Source organism: Vulpes vulpes, chromosome 1 (genome assembly GCF_048418805.1).
Source record: "Vulpes vulpes isolate BD-2025 chromosome 1, VulVul3, whole genome shotgun sequence".
In the NCBI taxonomy this organism is placed as follows: Eukaryota; Metazoa; Chordata; class Mammalia; order Carnivora; family Canidae; genus Vulpes; species Vulpes vulpes.
Genome location: NC_132780.1, coordinates 125,359,045 through 125,379,869, shown reverse-complemented (window position 1 = coordinate 125,379,869; position 20,825 = coordinate 125,359,045). Strand labels below are relative to the sequence as shown.

General features: G+C 46.4%; 1 protein-coding gene across 1 annotated transcript in view; it reads left to right on the top strand.

The window, feature by feature from the left end:
* Nucleotides 1–751: 751 nt before the first annotated feature.
* LOC112913709 (uncharacterized) overlaps nucleotides 752–20,825 on the top strand; it is a 28,441-nt gene continuing 8,367 nt past the window's right edge. Inside the window, exons 1-9 of the mRNA XM_072748512.1 lie at nucleotides 752–771; nucleotides 4,740–5,597; nucleotides 9,421–9,543; nucleotides 10,610–10,716; nucleotides 12,547–12,602; nucleotides 15,741–15,901; nucleotides 19,177–19,302; nucleotides 19,632–19,764; nucleotides 20,403–20,440. Of these exons, the coding sequence (XP_072604613.1) occupies nucleotides 752–771; nucleotides 4,740–5,496 (777 nt within the window). The 3' untranslated portion in view covers nucleotides 5,497–5,597; nucleotides 9,421–9,543; nucleotides 10,610–10,716; ... (3 more) ...; nucleotides 19,632–19,764; nucleotides 20,403–20,440. The remainder of the gene's footprint in view (nucleotides 772–4,739; nucleotides 5,598–9,420; nucleotides 9,544–10,609; nucleotides 10,717–12,546; nucleotides 12,603–15,740; nucleotides 15,902–19,176; nucleotides 19,303–19,631; nucleotides 19,765–20,402; nucleotides 20,441–20,825) is intronic.

Sequence of the window (20,825 nt, the reverse complement as noted above, 5' to 3'; positions counted from 1 at the left end):
CAGCCCAGGCCTGGCACCCCTAAGAGCTCTGTTTATAATCCCCAGCACCACCCACTCCTCCATGAGGAAGCCTGAACTACAGTTTGTTTGCACACCTACTGGCACCTCCGTGGAGCACCTCTCAATGAGCCCAGGAGGTGAGAAGTCAGGCTACTTCCTGGGGAAAGCCCCTTCGTATAACTTCTCCCAGAGCTTAGTTCCAGAAGGTCGATAATGGAATGGTGACGTCGGAGAGGCCCACCGGGGCCTGATCCCACAGGGAGTGTGCATTTTATTTCAAGTGCAGCAACAGGAAGTCATGGGAGCGTTTCAACAGCACAGGCCCCCAGTTCATTTCCTCCCTGACCTTCCTCACAATGTGAGCTTACCTGGTCTTTGTTGGGTTGGTTGTTGCCCACCCTCCATGAGGGCTTCCCTGCTTTGTTCACTCCTCTGTCCCCAGCAGACACAAAGCAGGGGCTCAGTTAACACTTAGGGCATAAAGGAAAGAACAGGCAAATGCCAATGAGTTTGCCTGAGGGGCAGGGGGCAGGGAGGGATGCAAAGTAAACGATGGAGTCCTGCGTCTTCAGATTCACAGTGTATTGGGAGAACTGATTTTTCAAAATAAGTTGTTGGTTGCCATAATTAAATTATTCGTAAAAGAGAAAATTCATAAAGCAATGTGGGGAAAATGCTCTCCCCTCATTTTAAAGACACGCTGCTAGCCAGACAAACTGAAACAACATTTTACATCTTTAAACACGCTTGCATGGCTGATACCCAATTCCGGTGAGGGTGCAGATGATTTCATAAGCTTTAAAAAGGCTGTATTCCCTTCAAAAGGAAATTCGGGAACAGATATTAAGAGCCATAAAAAAAAATGTTTGTTTTTTTGTTTTAACTGAGAAATAACATTTAAAAATGACCTTCTGCCTGAGAAATTGACTTCTGGGACTTTATCCCGAGGAAATACTTTCAAATGAGTGGAAAATTGTGTGTGCAAACTATATTTTTTTTTTGTGCAAACTATTAATGCACAGAACAGCACAGATGAATCTCAACATAGTTATGCTGAGTGAAAGAAGCCAGACCAAAAAATAAAAATTCCGAAACCCCAGTACATCTGTATGATTCCATTTATATAAAATTCTAGAAAATGCAAACTAATCTATAGTGACAGAAAGCCAATGGGTGGTTATCTTGGCCTGGGGGTGTGGGGAAGGATGGGCACAAGACTTTTGGGGATTATGATAATATTTGCTATCTTGATTATGACCATCATTTCATGGGTGTACGCACATATAGCGACTTTAAATATTTGCAGCTTCCTTTCCATTCCTTATGCCTCAGTTAAGTTGGAAAAGAAAGGACTGGATATCCACAGTAATATGGACGAATTTTGAAATTGTGTGAAGGAGGAGATCCAGACCTAGAATAGTATGTACTGTATGACTTCATATTTATATACAGTTCTAGAAAAAGCAAACACTAGTCTCTAGTGACACAAAGCAGGTCAGTGGTTGCCTAGGGTTGGGAGTGGAGGGAGGACTGGACTGCAAAGGGGCAAGAGGAAACCTTTGGGTGCGATAGAAACGTTCTGTGTCGTGATTTTAATGGTAGTTTCACCACCGTGTCTACATAGGTGGATATACAGCTATCAAAACTCAGTGAGTTTGACACTTTAGATGGATCCGTCTATTGACACAAATAAAAAATTGATGTAACTCGACAAAGCAAATTTAAAAAGAAAAAAGAAAAGACGGAAAAGAGCCTTCGATTTAACTTTTGGGGCCAGGAATCCTTCAGGCTGAGAATACCAGCAGGGGGGTGCTGTTTATTTGTTTGGAAAAGATATTTCAGTGGGCCTCTTGTCTCCATAAGAGCAAACCTGAAATCCTATTCCCTAAATGGAGACTTTTGAGACAACAAGGAAGGAACTTTGTGTGGGATAACATAAAAAAAGTTTTGCCTTCACTAAGGTCCGAGGTAAAACTTGGGCTAATCTTCCCAAGGGGTGTCTGGACTCACCCCCCTGGCGGGGCTACCCCCGGGGGAGCTGGGCTTCAGAGGGGACTGGAGGGAGGCCTGGGTTAGGAAGCTCCTGGCCTGAGGGGCGGGCCCGTTCCTGAAATGGGAGAAGTCAGGGGTTCCCGGGCCAGAGGGAAGTCGAGAAGCCCCGGGAGTGAGGACAGGAGTCACCTGTGTCAGGCTTTTCCTTTTGCTTCGCTTCCTGAGCTGTCGCCCACCCGCCTCGGTGGAGTTAGGCCTAAGGCTACCGCGTTTGAGGGCACTAATGGGGCCGTCCAGGTAGAGTGCGGCCGTGGGCCACGGGAGCCTGGAGACGGGGATACAGAGTTGCTCGGAGTGCCCACCGGGAGGCCACCCCACAACTGAACACCCCCAGTGTGGGGAGAACGTGGACGAGCTCCCGGGGTTGGTGAGCTCCGGCGGGAGGGACGGAGGGCAGGGCGGGAGGGACGGAGGGCTGTTCCCAGGAGTCACCCGCTCCTAAAGGGACATTTGGGACATGAGGGGGTCCGCTACTCCCCCCGCCACCCCGTAGACCTCGCAGGGATGGGTAGGCTGTTTTCAGCTATTTGGACTGTGATAATTTGGATAGAATATTTTGAGCATTAAAATACTCTCTAAGGCCCGGCCCACTTCTTTTATCTCAAAAGCTCAGAGGAGGAGACCTACCCTACGGGGACCAAACCCCAACGAGTAATCGCCTCTGGCTGGTTGACGTCAGTTAACGACTGGACTTTGTACCCAGAAGAGAGTTAAAGCTAAGGACGGTTGGAGATAAAGTCATTTCCTCCTTGGGTTGCCCAGCAAGGACGTCCAAAATGAAAGGCCTTATCCTCCTCGCTCTTCTCCTATCCATGATCTCAGGTAAGAAACATTTTCTAATTTTCCCTTCCTTTAATCACGCTGGCTGTCTTGGAGGTAGACGCGGCAAGCTTAAGGCACCGGTCCCAAGGCCCAGCAGGCAGATTATCTTACGGATGGAATTGCTCCCCGCTTCTGCTCAAGGTGGAGAGAGACCGAGCAGAAGGACGGGCCTCGGGCCTCGTGACTCGCGTGTGGGGTTCAGCGCAGCAGAGATTTGTCTTCCAGAGCTCCTCAGGCCAGAACAATTCAGTAGGTTCCGAGGGGTCTGGTGCCTGGTAGCCTTTGCTTGGGCCCCCACAAGTCACTTGGACCCTAAGGCAGTGCAGGGACCAGGTTTCATCCCTGGTTCTGGCATCAAGAGTCTTTTGCCCCTTTCCACAAGGGAATCAACGTTTACCTCTGGAAAAATCCCTACACCCCTCTGGGTATTGGTTGGCTCTTCTATCAAACGTGGATGATCGTATCCATTGCACAGTTACCATCTGGCACAGGGAAAGCCCTTGTTTGATGAAAAGAGAACAGAAATAGGTCAAGATGACCAGCTGGTGAAGTGTTTTCTTCCTCCTGGAAGAGCAATTGTTTATCTCTTCAACCTTTTTTTTTTTTTTTCTCTTCAACCTTTAATGACTATTTGAGCCAGGCCCTGTTGAAGGTGAAGAGCCACATTCTGCCTACGGGGACTCACAGACCCAGGGGCCATTGGCAGGGTTTTTTTGTTTTTTGATTGTTTTATCCGAGGGTGTAGGAATTGCTTCCTCACTAAAACTTTTTTTTTTTTTTTTTTTTTTTTTTATGATAAGCACACAGTGAGAGAGAGAGAGAGAGGCAGAGACACAGGCAGAGGGAGAAGCAGGCCCCATGCACCAGGAGCCCAACGTGGGATTTGATCCCGGGTCTCCAGGATCACGCCCTGGGCCAAAGGCAGGCGCTAAACCGCTGCGCCACCCAGGGATCCCTAAAACTTTTTTTTTTTAAAGGTTTTATTTATTTATTTGACAGAGAGAAAGCACAAGTAAGGACAGAGGGAGAGGGAGAAGGAGGCTCCCCACTGAGCAGAGAGCCCGAGGTTGGGCTCCATCCCAGCACCCTGGGATCATGACCTGAGCTGAGGCGTCCCTCTCACCAAAACTTTAAAAAAATATTTTTTTTAACTAGTTGTCAATGTCCGAGTTCTTTGAGACAATGAAGTGTTCTAGGGGACTAATCACCGGACTGCTAAGAGTTTATTACTCCATATGTCCAGGTTTTCCTAAGAGTTGAAAAAAAGCTAACTCTGATGATCACCCTTAGGGCAAAGATGATCTCTATTCATCTTACTTTTTAAAAAATTAATGTGTCTAAAATTATTTAATGGGTAAACATCACTAGAAAATAATTTTGGAGGAAGTTTAATACACACTTAAATGAAGTATTTTTATTTCATCATTCTTTAAACACACCCCCTTTCCAACTCTTCCTAAATTGCCATATAAATGGGAAATGAGGACGATTGCCTTAAACTGTAAAGATAAAAGGTGGCCACTTTCAGGTCAAAAGAGTGCCCCCTGCTGTCATTTCCCATCATCCTCACAGAGGACAGGCACGCAGAAACCATGCTACTTCTCGGTACTGATCTTCCTACATATTAACTTTTTGCAATAGATTTCAGTAACATTTTTTTTCAGTTTTGTCTGTTGAACTTCTCATTTTATTTATTGTGGGATTTTGTGTGCATGTTGGAAGTGGTCATGTATTTTCCTTTTTAATGTAGTCACCTCTGCTTTTCAGGAAAGAGTGATTGGGTACAAATTAGTATTAAATAATAGCAACTGCCATTATATATTGAATGTTCTGTCTTCTGAAACTTGGTGTCTCTGTTCCTCCAGCCATCCAGTCAGACACTTCAAACTCAACTCCTACCACCACATCAACTCCTACCACCACATCAACTCCTACCACCACACCAACTCCTACCACCACATCAACTCCTACCACCACACCAACTCCTACCACCACATCAACTCCTACCACCACACCAACTCCTACCACCACATCAACTCCTACCACCACATCAACTCCTACCACTGCATCAACTCCTACCACCGCATCAACTCCTACCGCCGCATCAACTCCTACCACCGCATCAACTACCACCACATTAACTCCTACCACCACATCAACTCCTACCACCACACCAACTCCTACCACCACATCAACTCCTACCACCGCATCAACTCCTACCACCGCATCAACTCCTACCACCGCATCAACTCCTACCACCACACCAACTCCTACCACCGCATCAACTCCTACCACCGCATCAACTCCTACCACCGCATCAACTCCTACCACCACACCAACTCCTACCACCACATCAACTCCTACCACCACATCAACTCCTACCACCACATCAACTCCTACCACCGCATCAACTCCTACCACCGCATCAACTCCTACCACCGCATCAACTCCTACCACCACATCAACTCCTACCACCAAACCAACTTCACCTACTTCTACCTCATTGGTAAGTATGACTTCTGTATCAAGTACAGTTTCAACCACCACTGTCACCACCATCTCAGCTGTAACTGGCAACTCAAACACAACTACTACTTCTCCAACAACACCAGTGACCAATAACGGATCATCCGTCAACACAACCACACAGAATAATTCTTCAGCAACTACTAGCAGTGTCACTTCGTCCAAGACCAACACCCCAATCATTCCTTCCCCCCAAGGTAAGAGCCATTCCTTGCCTCAAAGACTGCTTGCTTGCAGACTCAGGGCATTGTGGAGGAGGGTAGGTAAGTGTGTTCTGTTGGCGGAGGGAAGTGGGTATAAAGACACCCAAGGTTTCCTTGCATATAAACCCCTGAAATTAAAAACTCAGAGTCACAAAGGCTAGTAGTGATGGCAGAGAGCCTAAACGATAACCCGCAGACTTATTCTGTACCTTCCCACCTATGTCACTTCAAGCTAGGTGTGGAATGTTTTTATGAACTTGGACATCACGAATGCTCCTTCTCCCCAGGAGATTTTTACAAATAGCTTCAGCATCCCTGAGAAGGCCAGATCCAAATAAATGCTGTCTCTCCAGCCCCACTGGTCTACTTGCCTAATCTACCCAAGGAAGGAGTCAGTTCGACCCTGGCTCCTTAACAGAGGTTAGTGAAAAAAGTTACAATGGTGGCTGATCACAGTTTGAATTCATAGAATTTGAGCCTGAGGGATAGAGAGCCAAACAACAGCAGTGCTCAAACAGTCCTAGACATGGTTGGGGCCATTGTCCAAAGGACCAATGTTTTGGGAGTACTAAGAGATGGCAATTGACCTCAAGCCAAAATTATTGAAACCACTGCCTCATTTCCGGAAGTTCGGTCTAGAACAGGAGCAAACCTCATCAGTAAAGGCAAACTGGTAAAAATGTTAGGGTTTGAGGGCCACAGTGGGGTTCCTTTCTGTTGCAACTACTCCACTCTGCCACTTTAACATGAAAGCCATCAAGGTCAATATACAAATGAATGAGCCTGGCTGTATACGATAAAACTTTATTCACAAAAACTGAAGACCAGTCAGATTTGGCTCATAAGTCATTGTCTGCCAACCCCTGGTCTATAGTAATCCTCAGATCTAGGCTCTGAAGGGTCTCAATAGATACTGTCATTCTCTGGGAAACTTGAGGCCCAGGAAGGGCAGCAATTTGCCCAAGGTCAAAGAGCAAGCTGATGTCTTCCCACACTGACTTCTTTTGGCTTCCCCCATGTTCTTTGACAGATCTAAGAAATGGATGATTAAGCAAGTAAAGCCAGGGCCTGTATGTAAGACCTGGTTCCTAGTCTGCTTTCACGAGCGAAGGGCCCGCCCTGAAGGCTAGGCCACCTGGGCCACAGCTGCACAACCAGCTCTAGTGGAGCCTGGGAAGGGAGCTTTTCTAAGCCATTTCTACTTCTCCAGATGTTCTCTCAGAAGAAGGCAGCCGCCTTATGTTCTTGGCCTGACCACTAGCTCACTGTGGGGATGGGGGCAGATCACTTCTCTCTTGCCTTCAACTTCCCCAGCGTCATAAGGTGTGAGTAAACTAAATGGCCACCAAAATCCCTTCCAGCTGTAACATCCTGTGACCTTATTCCTGGCACACAGAACCAGCTGACAGGTCTGTCCTTTATTGCCAGAGAGAAAGCTTACCAGGAGTTCTTTGGTGTATCCTGAGTGGAGTTGACTCAATTTCTTCCCTAGCATTTTCCAAATCACCCTGGCAATGCGACTGAGGCTTTTTAGAAACCCCTTTTATTTTACTTAGGATATTAACTCATGCCTTATTAGAGGGGTGGCCCTACTGTTGTTTATGAGATACTGCGCAATGCTCGCTTTCATCCCAGGAAGGCTTCCTTTTTTTTTTTTCTTTTAACTCTTGAAAAAAAAAATTTTAATACACCTTGTTTTTTAGAGCAGATCTTTGTTTTAAAGATTTTATTTATTCATGAGAGACACAGAGAGAGAGAGGCAGAGATGGAGAAGCAGGCTCCCCATGAGGAGCCTGATGTGGGACTCGATCCCGGAATCCTGGGATCACAACCTGAGCCAAAGGCAGATGTTCACCTGAGCCACCCAGGTGCCCCTCTATGAAGGTTTTTGAGTGGACATGTTTTCAGCTCCTTTGGGTAAATACCAAAGGATCATATGGTAAGAGTATGTTTAATTTTGTAAGAAACTGCCAAACTGTCTTCCCAAGTGGCTGCACCACTTTGTATTTCTCTCCAGTACGAGAGCTCCTATTACTCTATATCCTCATCAGCACTATTTTATTTTTTATTTATTTTATTTATTTGAGAGAGAGCATGAGTGGAGAGGAAGGGCAGGGGGAGAGAGAAAAGCAGGCCAGGGAGCCCAAGGTGGGACTCAATCCTGGGACCCTGGGATCATGATCTGAGCCAAAGACAGATGCTTAACCAGTGGAGCCACTGAGGCACCCCCTATTTATTTAATTAATTAAAAAATATTTTATTTATTTGAGAGGGAGCGAGAGAGCGCACAAGCCAGGGGAGGGGGAGTGGGAGAGGGAGAGGGAGAAGGAGAAGCAGGCTCCTGGTTGAGCAGGGAGCCCAATGCCATGTGGGACTCAATCTCAGGACTCCAGGATCATGACCTGAGCTGAAGGCAGATGCTTAACAGATGGAGCCACCCAGATGCCCCCTATTTTTTATTTTTTAATAAAAGTAAATTAGGCCCACAGTTATGAAGGAAAAAAAGCTTAAACAGGACAAAAGTATATGCAGTAAGAACTAAATATCCCTCCTATCCTAAACCCTGAGGACCCAGACCCCTGTTTTCTTCTCCAGAGGCAATTTCTATGGCCAATTTCTCTTATCTTTCTCCAGAGGAATTTGTGCAAATACAAACATACATTTTTGTCTGTTTGGGCGTACTCCATCCTTTTTATCACAAAAGAGAAGATGCTCTACACATTGTACCTTGTATGTAGCTTTTTAAAAAATCAGCAACTTCTACCTATAGTTTCCTTTTTTTTTTCCTAAGATTTTATCCATTTATTCATGAGACACACAGAGAGGCAGAGACACAGGCAGAGGGAGAAGCAGGCTCCCTGCAGGGAGCCCGACGTGGGACTCGATCCCGGGGCTCCAGGATCACGCCCTGGGCTGAAGGCAGCGCTAAACTGCTGTGCCACCCGGGCTGCCCATACCTATAGTTTCCTGAGAATATTAACACCTCTGGATCAGTCACTCAAATCTTTTCTGAAATCAGAGCTCAGAATCATTTCATTTGACAGAGATGGAGAAAAGGGCCAGCCAAAACAACCATTTCATTTCCTTCTGACCCAACTTCACTCCCCATTCCTACCACCTCTCTAGAGAGAGGAAACTTGCTGCACCTGCACCCTCCCTGGTCTGAGGGCGCCAGCCAGTGGCGTAGAAACCATTGCAGTATAACTGTCCCATCCATTGAGGTCGTCCTCTCAGAAAGCTGGGGGTGCAGTGTGCCCTCATCACTTCCTCTGAGGATCTTCACTGAGCTCATCTGCAGGGTCCCTGTACCATGACCTTCCTGTCTTCACACGTCTGTATGCCTTATACGCTAACCCAAACAGAATACCTGGTTTCTTTGGCGGGGGGGGGGTGGGGGGGTGGGGGGGGTGGACTTCGTCCCTGTCCCTCCCCATAAGACAGCTCTTCATGCTTCCCTAGAAAATAGGATGCTCTCTTTCGAATGGTCCTGGGAAACCCTACCTAGTGGTAGAGGCCCAGACATCAAGGTTCTGGAGGATCCTTGAGATCCAGAGATGCTAAAGATGGAACTAGAAGATTGCCGTCTCTCTGAGCAGACTCTTGCCCGGCAACCTCTGCCTTTACTGTCGACAAGCACCGGGCCCCAGAATTTCAGCATAGCCCATAAGCTAATGCCTCTTCCAAGGGTGGGCCATGGAGTAGCACAACCAAGGAAGAGAAAGTGCCCAGGAGGGAGGCAGGAAGTTGTTAAGGTATGTTTCTGGGTGTCCTCTGTTGTCATGCTGTGCATTTTTAATCCCACTTTCCTCTCCCTCAGGCCCCAGCAATCTTTGCCAAGGAAATCCCTGTGAAGGTGGTTCTTCCTGTGTTAGCCTGAACAATACCTACTTTTGCCTGTGCTTGTTTGGATATTACTATAACTCTTCCACATGCAAAAAAGGTGAGTTATGAGGGATGAACCCCAAGGAGCTGCATTTCACACCTAAAGTGGAATAGAAAATGAGAACAGTGTCAAAAGTAGCCTCCAGAGTAGTAGATACAGGTAGAGGATAACTTAAAGGCAACAAAGACCAGCTGAGCAGAGAAAAATCTCCTGCTTTTATCTCAGTGGCAACTAGAGGAATCACAGGGATTAGAGATATTCCAGAAGCCAAACCAGGTGTTCATATCTCAGCACTCATAATCTCATTTCTGGGGATACACTCTAGGTAAAGGACTCCAAATATAGAAAGTTTTGTGCATAAAGATGTTTGCTGCAAACCTTTCTTTCCTTGTAAGTAATCAATAGTACGAAAGCCAAAAAATGACTATCAATGAAGATAACATATATTTCATAGGGTCTTATGCAGCCTTTAAAAATAATAGTTATGAAAAAAAAATAATAATGGGGAGGGTGCCTGGCTGGCTCAATCACTAGAGCATGTGACTGTTAATCTCAGGGTCTTGAGTTCAAGCCCCGCATTGGGCGTGGAGCCTACTTTTAAAAACAAATTAATAATTATGAAGACTAGGTAATTAAAAAAAAAAAGACTAGGTAATTATTTGGAAAAATGCTTATCACATAACAATACTTAAAGAAGACTTGTAGAATTATAACGATATAAACTATCCGTGGGAAAAAAGAGCTAAGAGAAATACACCAAAACAAAAATGATTGTGTTGGGTTGGGTGAGATTTGGGGGTCACATTTTTTTGTCTTTCCAGACTTCCTGAAATATCCTTGTATATAGAATTTTTTTTTTTTAATGATAGTCACACACAGACAGAGAGAGAGAGGCAGAGACACAGGCAGAGGGAGAAGCAGGCTCCATGCACCGGGAGCCCGATGTGGGATTCGATCCCGGGTCTCCAGGATCGCACCCTGGGCCAAAGGCAGGCGCTAAACCGCTGCGCCACCCAGGGATCCCTTGTATATGGAATTTTTAAGAATAGTCTGTCTTTTAAACAAAATGGAAACCAACCCTCTTTACATTAAATATTATAAAAAGATTCTGTTTGCATTTCAGGAAAGGTATTCCCTGGGACAATTAAAATAGAAGTATCAGAAGTATCTGGTTTGGGAGATGAAAATTCTCTGGCCTATCAAAAACTCCATAATGAAGTTATTGAATTTGTAAGTATTTTCCAATCATTCTTCCTATACGAGGATTCTTCATTCTAACACTTTCTTGCAGCATGTAGGACTGGTATTCAGGTGGCACATGCAGGTACAGCTATCCCAGTCGCTGAAACAGTGAAAGGCACCCTTACTGGTTGGTAAATTGCAGCTGTCCTGAGCCCCCTGGTGTCCAGTCACCCAGGCCCCTCCTCTGGGACCCTTGGGCCTCCCCATGGTCCTGTACCTAAATGCCTAAATGGGTAATACCCGGCATGGCAGAGGGCCTTCAGAAGCTTGCTCCAAGATGCCTGGGTGGCTCAGTGGTTGAGCACCTGCCTTCAGCCCAAGGCATGATCCTGGGGTCCCAGGATCGAGTCCCACATGGGCTCCCTGCATGGAGCCTGCTTCTTCCTCTGCCTGTGTGTGTGTGTGTGTGTGTGTCTGTGTCTGTGTCTGTGTGTCTGTGTCTGTGTGTCTCATGAATAAATAAATAAATAAAATCTTAAAAAAGAAGAAGAAGAAGAAGAAGAAGCTTGCTCCAACCATGCCATACCCATTGATACAAAAGCTACTAGATTTTTTTTTTAAGTGGCCTTGCCCAGCATGGAGCCCAACATAGGGCTCGAACTCATGACCCTGAGATGAAGACCTGAGCTGAGATCAAGAATCAGACACTTAATCAACTGAACACCCAGGCGCCCCTACAATATTTTTAAATGGACTCGGAAATATGATGTTTTAAGACAAAATGATATGCATAGAATGGAAGAGAAAAAAAAAACTGTTTTCCTTTCTACGATCAAACTTGTATACATTTCTATAGTAGCCTGGCTTCTTTTTTTTTTTTTTTTTTTTTTTTTATGTTTGGTAAAGGAACTCCATTTGAATTAATACCTGTTACTTTTCTCCCCGCCCCCCCACTGTAAAAAATGTCAAAACGAACAATAGCTTTGCTTCATTTTGTTTTTTTAAAAATTTATGTATTCATGAGAGACACAGGGAGAGAGGGGCAGAGACAACAGGCCGAGGGAGAGGCAGGCTCCATGCAGGGAGCCCGACGCGGGACTCGATCCTGGGACCCGGAGTCACACCCTGGGCCGGAGGCAGATGCTCCAGCCCTGAGCCCCCCCAGGCGCCCCAGTTTCACTTCGTTTTGATGATTGCAAGTGAATGTGTCAACATGAAAAGGGATGGAAATCTGCATTCTGGAACCACAGATATTAGGTCTGAAAGCACTTAGAGAGGACATCCAGCCAATGTTTCTGAAAGTTTAGTTTTAAAGAGAAAAAAAAAAAACGTAGTAAGTCACTCACCTCATTTTTAAAAGGCCGACCATTGATTTGGCTGGGTGCCTTCGGAGTCTGTCTTTCTCCTGGACAGCTCAGACATGTCAATCTTTTTTATTTTATTTTATTTTATTTTATTTTATTTTATTTTATTTTATTTTATTTTATTTTTATTTTTATTTTTATTTTTATTTATTTAATTTTTTAAAAGATTTTATTTATTTATTCATGAGAGACACACAGAGAGAGAGGCAGAGACACAGGCAGAGCGAGAAGCAGGCTCCATGTAGGGAGCCCGGTGCAGGACTCGATCCCAGGACCCCGGGGTCACGACCTGGGTCGAAGGCAGGCGCTAAACCACTGCACCACCGGGGCTGCCCAATCTTATTATTTTAGAACAAAAATTATCATGTTTGAGCACACATAAGGGGCAAATTGCTGCGATGAACCGCTTGATCTTTATACAGATGAGGTTAGAAATGTGTTGGCGTGAAAGCTTCTAGTATCACGTTTCTCCCCTCTTTGTGTTTGTTATTAAATCTGGTTTCCTCCTCCACAGTTTCGGGACGCATTTCGCAATTCTGATTATGGACAGACCGTGATTGATGGAGTAAGGTAAGTTTGCGGGGACCCATGGGATACTCTGGAGGCAGGTGTGGGTTCCCTCACCGCCGTGTCCTCTCGAGTTCTCTGCGCGGCACTAATGCCCTCCAGTGGCAGGTCCCAAGAAGAGGCGGTCAGTGTGAGCACGCACAGGGCTCTGCTCCCCGGGCACTCGGAGCCCGGCTGCATGGGCCGGCTGTAGCTTGGGGTGGCAAGATGCTGTCTGTGATTGGCTCCTCGGCAGCCTGTACCTCTGGCCCAGCGTATCTATCCCCTGGGACCTGTTTGCTTGGTTTCGTTCCTTGGCTACAGACCACGGCTGGTCAACCTCTAGAATGTGCATTCCAGGGGCCAGGAAGAGGATTGAACGGCTCACGGTCAGCTCTTGTCATGGGGGTGGGGAAGTGAGGGAGAGAAGAATATCCCGATCACACACCCGGCCACCCAAGGCCAGGAGTGAGCTCTTGTTGCTGGAAGAACCAGCAATTAATGAGCATTTCAATACGCAGTGGCCAGCGTTGGATGCCACGGGGGGAGCGAAAGAGGCAGAGGATTCTCAAGAAGTTAGTGATTCGGGCTTGGCCTCCTCTGAAGCCTGTGAATACACTTGCGCTGCAGGCCGGGGAAAGAATGTTCTAAGATGAGTGGAGTTGTACAGAAAAAGCAGCCCTAATGTAGCTCTATTTTATGGTTTTACTTTGCCTCTGTCTTGAGCTTTGTCAAGCCCTTTGTGGAATAAGCTACGGTATACATACTTAATACCTGTGAATTCAGAGGAGATCTCCTAAAGGTGGTGAGCTTTGAGCTTGGGCAGGTGTTTTAAGGTCCCTAAAGTTTTGTGAAATCATCTGCATAACTGGGATAATCTGATTGACTTTCCTGGAACCTCAGGAGGAGTAAGTGGGGTATCATTTGAAAAACAGCCTGTACGGAGTGACTGGCACATACTCGGTTTCAACACGCGGCGGTTCCTGGCTATGCCCCTTCCCGAACAGGGACCCCTGCAAGTGTGATGGAGAGTTGGTCCCATGGGACTGTTTGGTGGGGAGGGTTCCTGGACACTGTGGCGTAGGTTTCCTTTTTAAGGACTTACTGAAAGGAGCCAGGAGCATTGAGAGGCAACCTTCTACTTGTGAGCTCAGTGTTCTGGAGACGAACCAGCTTATGCACCTGGAACCAGCTTACCAGGGCCCTGTGTCATCTAGAAAGACATGGCTTAGGCTCTGGCCCAATGCTCTCTGCTCTGCTCCCTGAGATCCTTCTCTACTGTACCGATGTTGGAATTGGAAGGATCCTCAGAATTTCTCAAATCTCTCTTTGGACAGAGGAAGAGGCTCAGGCTCAGGGAGGCTGTGACTAGCCCTGGGCCAGGAAAGATGGTGACAATCTTGGGTCTGGATTTCAGGCCTCTCAGCGCCAAGCCTACTGCTCTGATCACTTATGCTAAGCCGTTTTGTCATTAGATATACAGTGGTTCCATTGTTTCCCTTTTTTAAAAAAATATTTTTATTATTTATTCATTCGAGACACAGAGAGGGAGAGAGAGAGGCAGAGACACAGGCAGAGGGAGAAGCAGGCTCCATGCAGGGAGCCTGACGTGGGACTCGATCCCGGGACTCCAGGATCAGGCCCTGGGCCAAAGGCGGCACTAAACCGCTGAGCCACCTGGGCTGCCCTCATTGTTTCCTTTTATTATAATATTTTGCCCCGTAAAATATTGGAGCGTACACCTGTAGGTTCTTTGAATGAATGAACGGAGGATGGCATTTCTTTCCTAGCCCCACTGCAAAATGGTGCCACAGATTTCTGGTCATTTTTCCACTGGTAAAGAACGACTTGTATCAAACACTCCTTCCTCACTGCCGTGTACTGTCCATGGCCACCTCTAAATCCTATGGTGAATGAATCATTGGAGGAAGTTTTAAATTAGAATCTGAAGCCTATTTTTTTTTTTTTTTTTGGTGGTAGGAGGGGATCCCTTGTGCGGTAACTAGTCCTAAAAACAGAATTTGGTTCCAATCTTGGATTTTTTCCCTCAATTGTTCTGAAGAACTAACCTGGCTGTAAACATCTAAGTCAGTTGGCTGTTTTCAAGTTTCCAATATTTATTCCAAAGTCAAAATGGAATCTAGGGGAAAAAAAAAAAACCGGAAAAATAGATCATGAGTCCTAAAAAACATACAGCCACCAGTTGTTGAAGAGAGGAGTTTTTTTTTTTTTAATTTTTATTTATTTATGATAGTCACAGGGAGAGAGAGAGAGAGAGAGAGAGAGAGAGAGAGGCAGAGACAGAAGCAGGCTCCATGCACCGGGAGCCTGACGTGGGATTCAATCCCGGGTCTCCAGGATCGCGCCCTGGGCCAAAGGCAGGCGCCAAACCGCTGCGCCACCCAGGGATCCCGAAGAGAGGAGTTTTTGAAAGTCCTTCTTACCTCCACCCCCAACCCTGTCTCTTTTAGGGGTCGTATCACCCGATTCCTCTTGGACAGTCCTAATCCTCTTGGATTAGAACTTGGCACAGCGATTCTTGGGGCTTCAAACTGCAGTGCCCAGTAGAGAGGGAGATTCCTACAATGTCTTGCCCATCGCAGGCACTCAGTGTCTGGGGATGTGACGTGGTGCTCAGCTCAGGCTCCTGCAGCCCCGCCCTCCCTGTTACAGTGTCCCACGTGGCCACCTGCTGAACCCCCCCCCCCCCCCCGCCCTCTCGGGAAATGACCCAGACCCCGTGGGGTGGATGACTGCTCTCCCTGCAAGGGAAGAATGTACACCCCCCAGTCCCTCGAAGTACAAGTGAAGTTTCCCAGCTCAGCAAGAGGCCTCCTCCTGATTTTCTACAGAGAGGGACACGTTACTGTTCCAGACGTTACCTGTTCAACTTCTGGTTAGCCTCAGGCTTCTAGCTCCTACAAAGGATTGTCCACAATTTTTCCCAATAGCTAGGGATTTCCTCTGAGCACACATCGAAGAGAGAGAGATCTCTGGGCATATCAATTTGCCCTCTGACTGCAAGCCCAGGCCCCCCTATTTGGGCCCCAGTTACGGATATAGGACAGTGGGTCAGGACTGGAGCTGGGAGACTGGGGGGTCTGGGAGGTCTGTGGATCCTTCGATTCAGTTCATCAAGTGACGGGTTCATTTCATTTCCAGCATCCCTCCTTCAACGAGACTAGAGATGCGTGCTGGCGGTACCGTGGTTGAGGTAACGGTCCTAAACATCTTCACAGAAACGACAAAAGAAAATGAGGAGACCGTGCATGAATTAATTACAAAAGCGATTGAAAACAACAAAAACATTCTAGAATATTCTAGTAAGCATTCAATATTTTCATTCGAAGTTTGCTTGCGGGCTGACCTTTCTGTAAACATTTCCATTCTCTGGGAGAAGGAGGCAGGAAAAGCAGGACAATTGAATCCAGAGGATGGGCCCAGTTCCTGATAACCACTCTTTCTTCCTCCCTCTTCTCCCTTGCTTGCTTCTGCTCCTTTCCAACCAGCCCCCCATGTCATCCACTGACCACTTTGCTTCTCTCTTTGGACAGTAGTCGTGGGCCAATGGTCTCTGGACAGGAAAAGCTGAAAAAGGGAGAGACAAGGAGGCCTCATACCAAACTGTAGCTTCCAAATGATCACAGAAAGCCTTACTGACCCTGATTCCCCGTTAGGCTGACCTCCAAGCTCCCAGCACGCCTGAAACAATTCCCTTTTGCTGTGTTTCTAACCACCCCCAAGCTTAGCGGCCTGGAACAACCACCATTTATTCATCACAGTGCCACAATTTCCCTCCCTGCCTCTCTCGTCCTTCTCTTTGGTCATGCTGAGTCTCCTCCTTGAGTGTAGATGCTCTGGGATAAAACACTTGACATTCTCTCGGAAAAGAGGGCGGCTCCTCTGCCCTATACCCTCTCCTTGGGCTGAGCCCTCTTAGCAATGTCCATTCAACTCTTCTCCATCTGAATAGCATCTCCCAGCTGTAGAGACTGGAGAAAACTAGTTGTGTTTCTCTCGTGCCACCTATTTACGTGATGGCAGCCAGGTCTGGCATTTCTGTGGGCCTCGAGCGCAGAACACACACACACACACACACACACGCACGCACACAGAGCCCTCCGTTCGTTTGCCCATCTTTCCATTTTACCTGTTTGCTCTTTGTTGTTGCTTTTTTGTTTGTTTGTTATTTGGGGTTTGGTGTGTGTCAAGCCTGAGCTCATTTGGGGCTCAAGACTTTCTCTGTCACATTTTTAATATTCTGTCTTTGGTTATGGGACCTTCTTTCCATGTTTTATTTATAAATCTCATCTGGGAATTTCCTGTGCAAACCATGCCAGTTTCTTAAGTCACCTGACCCTTTGAAGATTTTATTTATTTATTCATGAGACAGAGAGAGGCAGAGACACAGGCAGAGGGAGAAGCAGGCTCTACGCAGGGAGCCCGACGTGGGACTCGATTCCAGGTCTCCAGGATCATGCCCGGGCCAAAGGCAGGCGCTAAACTACTGAGCCACCCAGGGATCGCCTCTCCCATTTTTTAAATTTTTATTTATTTATTTATTTATCTATTTTCCCTTTAAAAAAAAAAACAGTTCATTGGATCATTAGCAGTTGCACTGTTAGAATTATGTTCCTAGAGCTTATGTTCTTGAACTATTTTCATCTGCCAGAGTCTCATGCCACCAAATGACACCTTTCCCTTTCTGAACATTTCAGCTTACTCTCTCAAAGTCCTACTCTTGTCTCACCTGTCAGTTGGTGGTTGTCTTCCAAGGGACCCGTCACTTGTGTCTGCCAATCAGGTTCTCCATGGGGTCAGGATTTGGTCCAGAATAGCAGTTCATGTAGTCAGAACCTCTACCTTCGGAAGGTGAAAGTACCAGCAAGGCAACACATGACCTTGTCTTGTCTTTTGGCTCGATGAGACTTCTAGCAAGTGTGAAGAAGCTGAGGGTCTCTGTCAGCATGAAGATAAAACTGGGGCCTCCTGTACAGTTCTCTCACTTCGGCTCTCCTTCATAATGCCCTTGGCCCTGAGCTCTGGCCTAAGTGAAATCATTTGGCCTCAACCCAGAGAATTGCTCTTTTTTGACAAGTCCTCCTGCCATCGCTCCACGCTGAGGTCAGGCATGTGGTCTTAGATACATTAACAAATGACCAAATGATGCCAGCTAGAGATGGCCACAGAGCATGAAACACCCAACAAATGGAAGCGAGAGGAAAACACCTTTTCTTGCTCTCCAGCTTCTGCAAAGACAGATTCCCTCTTCTGTGTTAAAAGTTGTCAAATTGCTTTCCTGGACTTTTAGTTGGAGGCATTTTCAAATGGCAGGTGATGAAGGAAGGTTGGTTACAGGTGTGGGATGTTTAGAAGAGAGTAACCGCGTATCTGTTTCACTTGCTCCTACTCTTGCCCCCTAATCTATTCTCAGATTCATCTTTTTATTCCTTATGCCTTGCAGCCTGTCTCCGGACTAATACTCTTAAAAGGCTGCTTTCTCTGTTTTCATGCTTCTGCTCAAAATCTACCAATGGATCCCCAGGCTTGAAGGATGAAAGTCAACATTCTTAGCCTGGTATTCAAACTCTGCTGTACCTGTGAATGAACAGAAGCACAGTTATTGGTTGAGGTTCCTGTAGTTGGCACTTGCATTGACATTAACGTATTCAATTCTCACAACAATTGTGTGAAACAAGAATTATTAGCCCCCTTTTATAGACAAAGGAAACTTGGATCCACCAAAAATCAAATGATTGAACAGACAGCTCATAGCCAATAAATGGCAGGGCCAAGATTTCTCAAACCTCTCCCGCCTCACCACACCACCTCTCCCCTGCCCAAGGACAATTTCACTACTCACTGACAAGAGTCCTTTGCTTCTTCTCATGCCTGGTTTACACCACTTGACAGACTTCACCTCTCCTTTGACTGTTCAAATCTTACCTAATCCTTCAAGTCCTAGCCTACCTCCTGTCTCCTCCATGGTGTTATCTTTAGCTAGTGGAGCCCCTGAATTCCCATTGTACTTAAAGTCTGGACTGTGAGTTGATCAGTGTGACTCTCTGTGGGCTCAGACATGTAACCCTACAAAGATGGGGCCCGCAAATTATATAGCTACTGTGTCCCTTATAGAAGCCAGCATAGAACTAAGTGAAAAAGAAATCTTGCCCATAAACATAATTGCACTACATTGGACTGGATTAATCTGAATCGAATTAATATAAGGAAATGGTCATGGAAGGGAAAATTAGGGAGTTGGATTTCATTATTCCAGATTTTTCCTCTGTTAATTCCCTAAACAGGGACACCTGGGTGGCTCAGCAGTTGAGGGTCTGCCTTTGGCTCAGGGCATCACCCCAGGCCTGGGGATCAAGTCCCACATCAGGCTCCCTGCAAGGAGCCTGCTTCTCCTCTGCCTGTGTTTCTGCCTTTCTCTGTGTGTCTCTCATGAATAAATAAAATCTCAAAAAAAAAAAAAAAAAACCCTAAACATATAGAAAGGCAAGTGTTATAACAATGGAGTGGAGTGCTTTCACAAGTTACTTTATCCGTTTTGCTTTGCTGACTATATTTTTGAATTGTTTGTGCCTCTCAGATCAATCTTTGTGTGATTATTTCCGTTGTGAAAAGGAAAATGCCCAGGACAAGTGTGACAATGGTTTGCTGTGTAAATGCAAGCCGGGGTTTGAAAGACCTAACCCACAGATCCCTATGTGTCTTGGTGAGTGTTCCATTTGCTTATAAATGTTCTATATACATCCTCTCCTTTTGCATTTGCAAAATACAAGCTCTACTGCTTATTTGCATGTGCATTCCAGAGTCTGAGGAGTGTGGATTTGGGCTTTACACACACTGGCCTGGACTGAAGCCTTGGCTATGAGCTGGTGAGGCGGCCCATGGGCAGCTTCCCAGGGAGCCCATCATGTGCACAGCCAGGGAGCACCTCACTTTACCCAGAGAAAACAATATTTAAACACTGTGCTCTGTGACCTATCACTTTGGGGTTGAAGGGATTGTTTCTGATTATTACTCCCAAATTCTCTTTCAAAGCTTCTGCTCCAACGTGTCCTGACACCTGCAATGCAAGCAACAATAGGCAATGCTTAGTGAACAAGGACAACACGGACGTTGAATGCGTGTGCCTGTTAGGCTACAAGGAAGATGATCGTGGGATCTGTCAAAAGTAAGAGAAATCACTCCTTTTTAATCTTACCACTACTGGAGCTAGCCAAAAAAGGAAAGAACTTATAGACATATGAACGGGTTTAGGGTCGGGATGTCGGAATGCTGCCATAGGTTGGTAGGTGTGAGAGCGCCATCGTATCATCGTCAGCAGCATCAACAGTCGTTGAACGTTCCCTGTGTGCTGGAAACCGTGCTAAGTAATACGTGTCGCCTGACAACACTGTCAGAAATGAATTCCTTCCCCATAGCAGAGAATGTAAATAATAAGCTCACGGGGCAGCAAAAAAGTGGCAGAGCCACGTGGTCTTGCAGCTGAGGGGGCCCCACAATGCTCCATGCCTCTGGGGTTCAGCTTAGCTTGAATAGCTGCATCTTCCTGAAGCTCAGAGGATGGAGTGTTCAGTCAGTCGGAAATGGGGTCCCTTGGAATTGTGTCCCCGCTCAGCCCTCCAGAGCTCCATGGAGGGAGCTCCCCAGGAGAACATGAGCATAAGGAAGAAAGGAGCACGAGGAGAAGGAGAAGAGGGGGCGGGTAGAAAGAAAGGAAGAAGGAGAGGAAGGCATGGCGGTTGGGTGGGCTCTCTGGCGTGCTCCCCACAGAGACTCTGTACTACGGTTTCCATTATTGTATTTTAGGTGTGGATTTGGCTACAGTGGATTCAACTGTGAAGACCGTGAGTATACAATTTCCTTTTTTTTTTTTTTTTTTTTTAAAGTTTTGCTTTGTTATCAAGTTTCTGAGAAATATGGAACACATTCACAATTCAGTCCAGGACTCCAGTCTCTGGCTCCCTTCATAAAGAGCGAGAAAACCTGCCTGCTGTTTGTGTTCTGGGTCCTGGCATCCCATGCCTGCCCTTAGGTCATGGGCAGCAGCACCTCTGTTATAGAAAACAACAGAAGCCAGCCCACAGCCCAAGGGGCGGGCTCTGGACTCGGCCAGACCAGAGGGGGGCATCCTAACATTCTATTCATTGTCTACATTGGCTTCAATACGGGTTTGCTGTTACTACAAAGATAAAACCAGTATATCCCAAAAATGTTCGTGGTCGTGGGAGA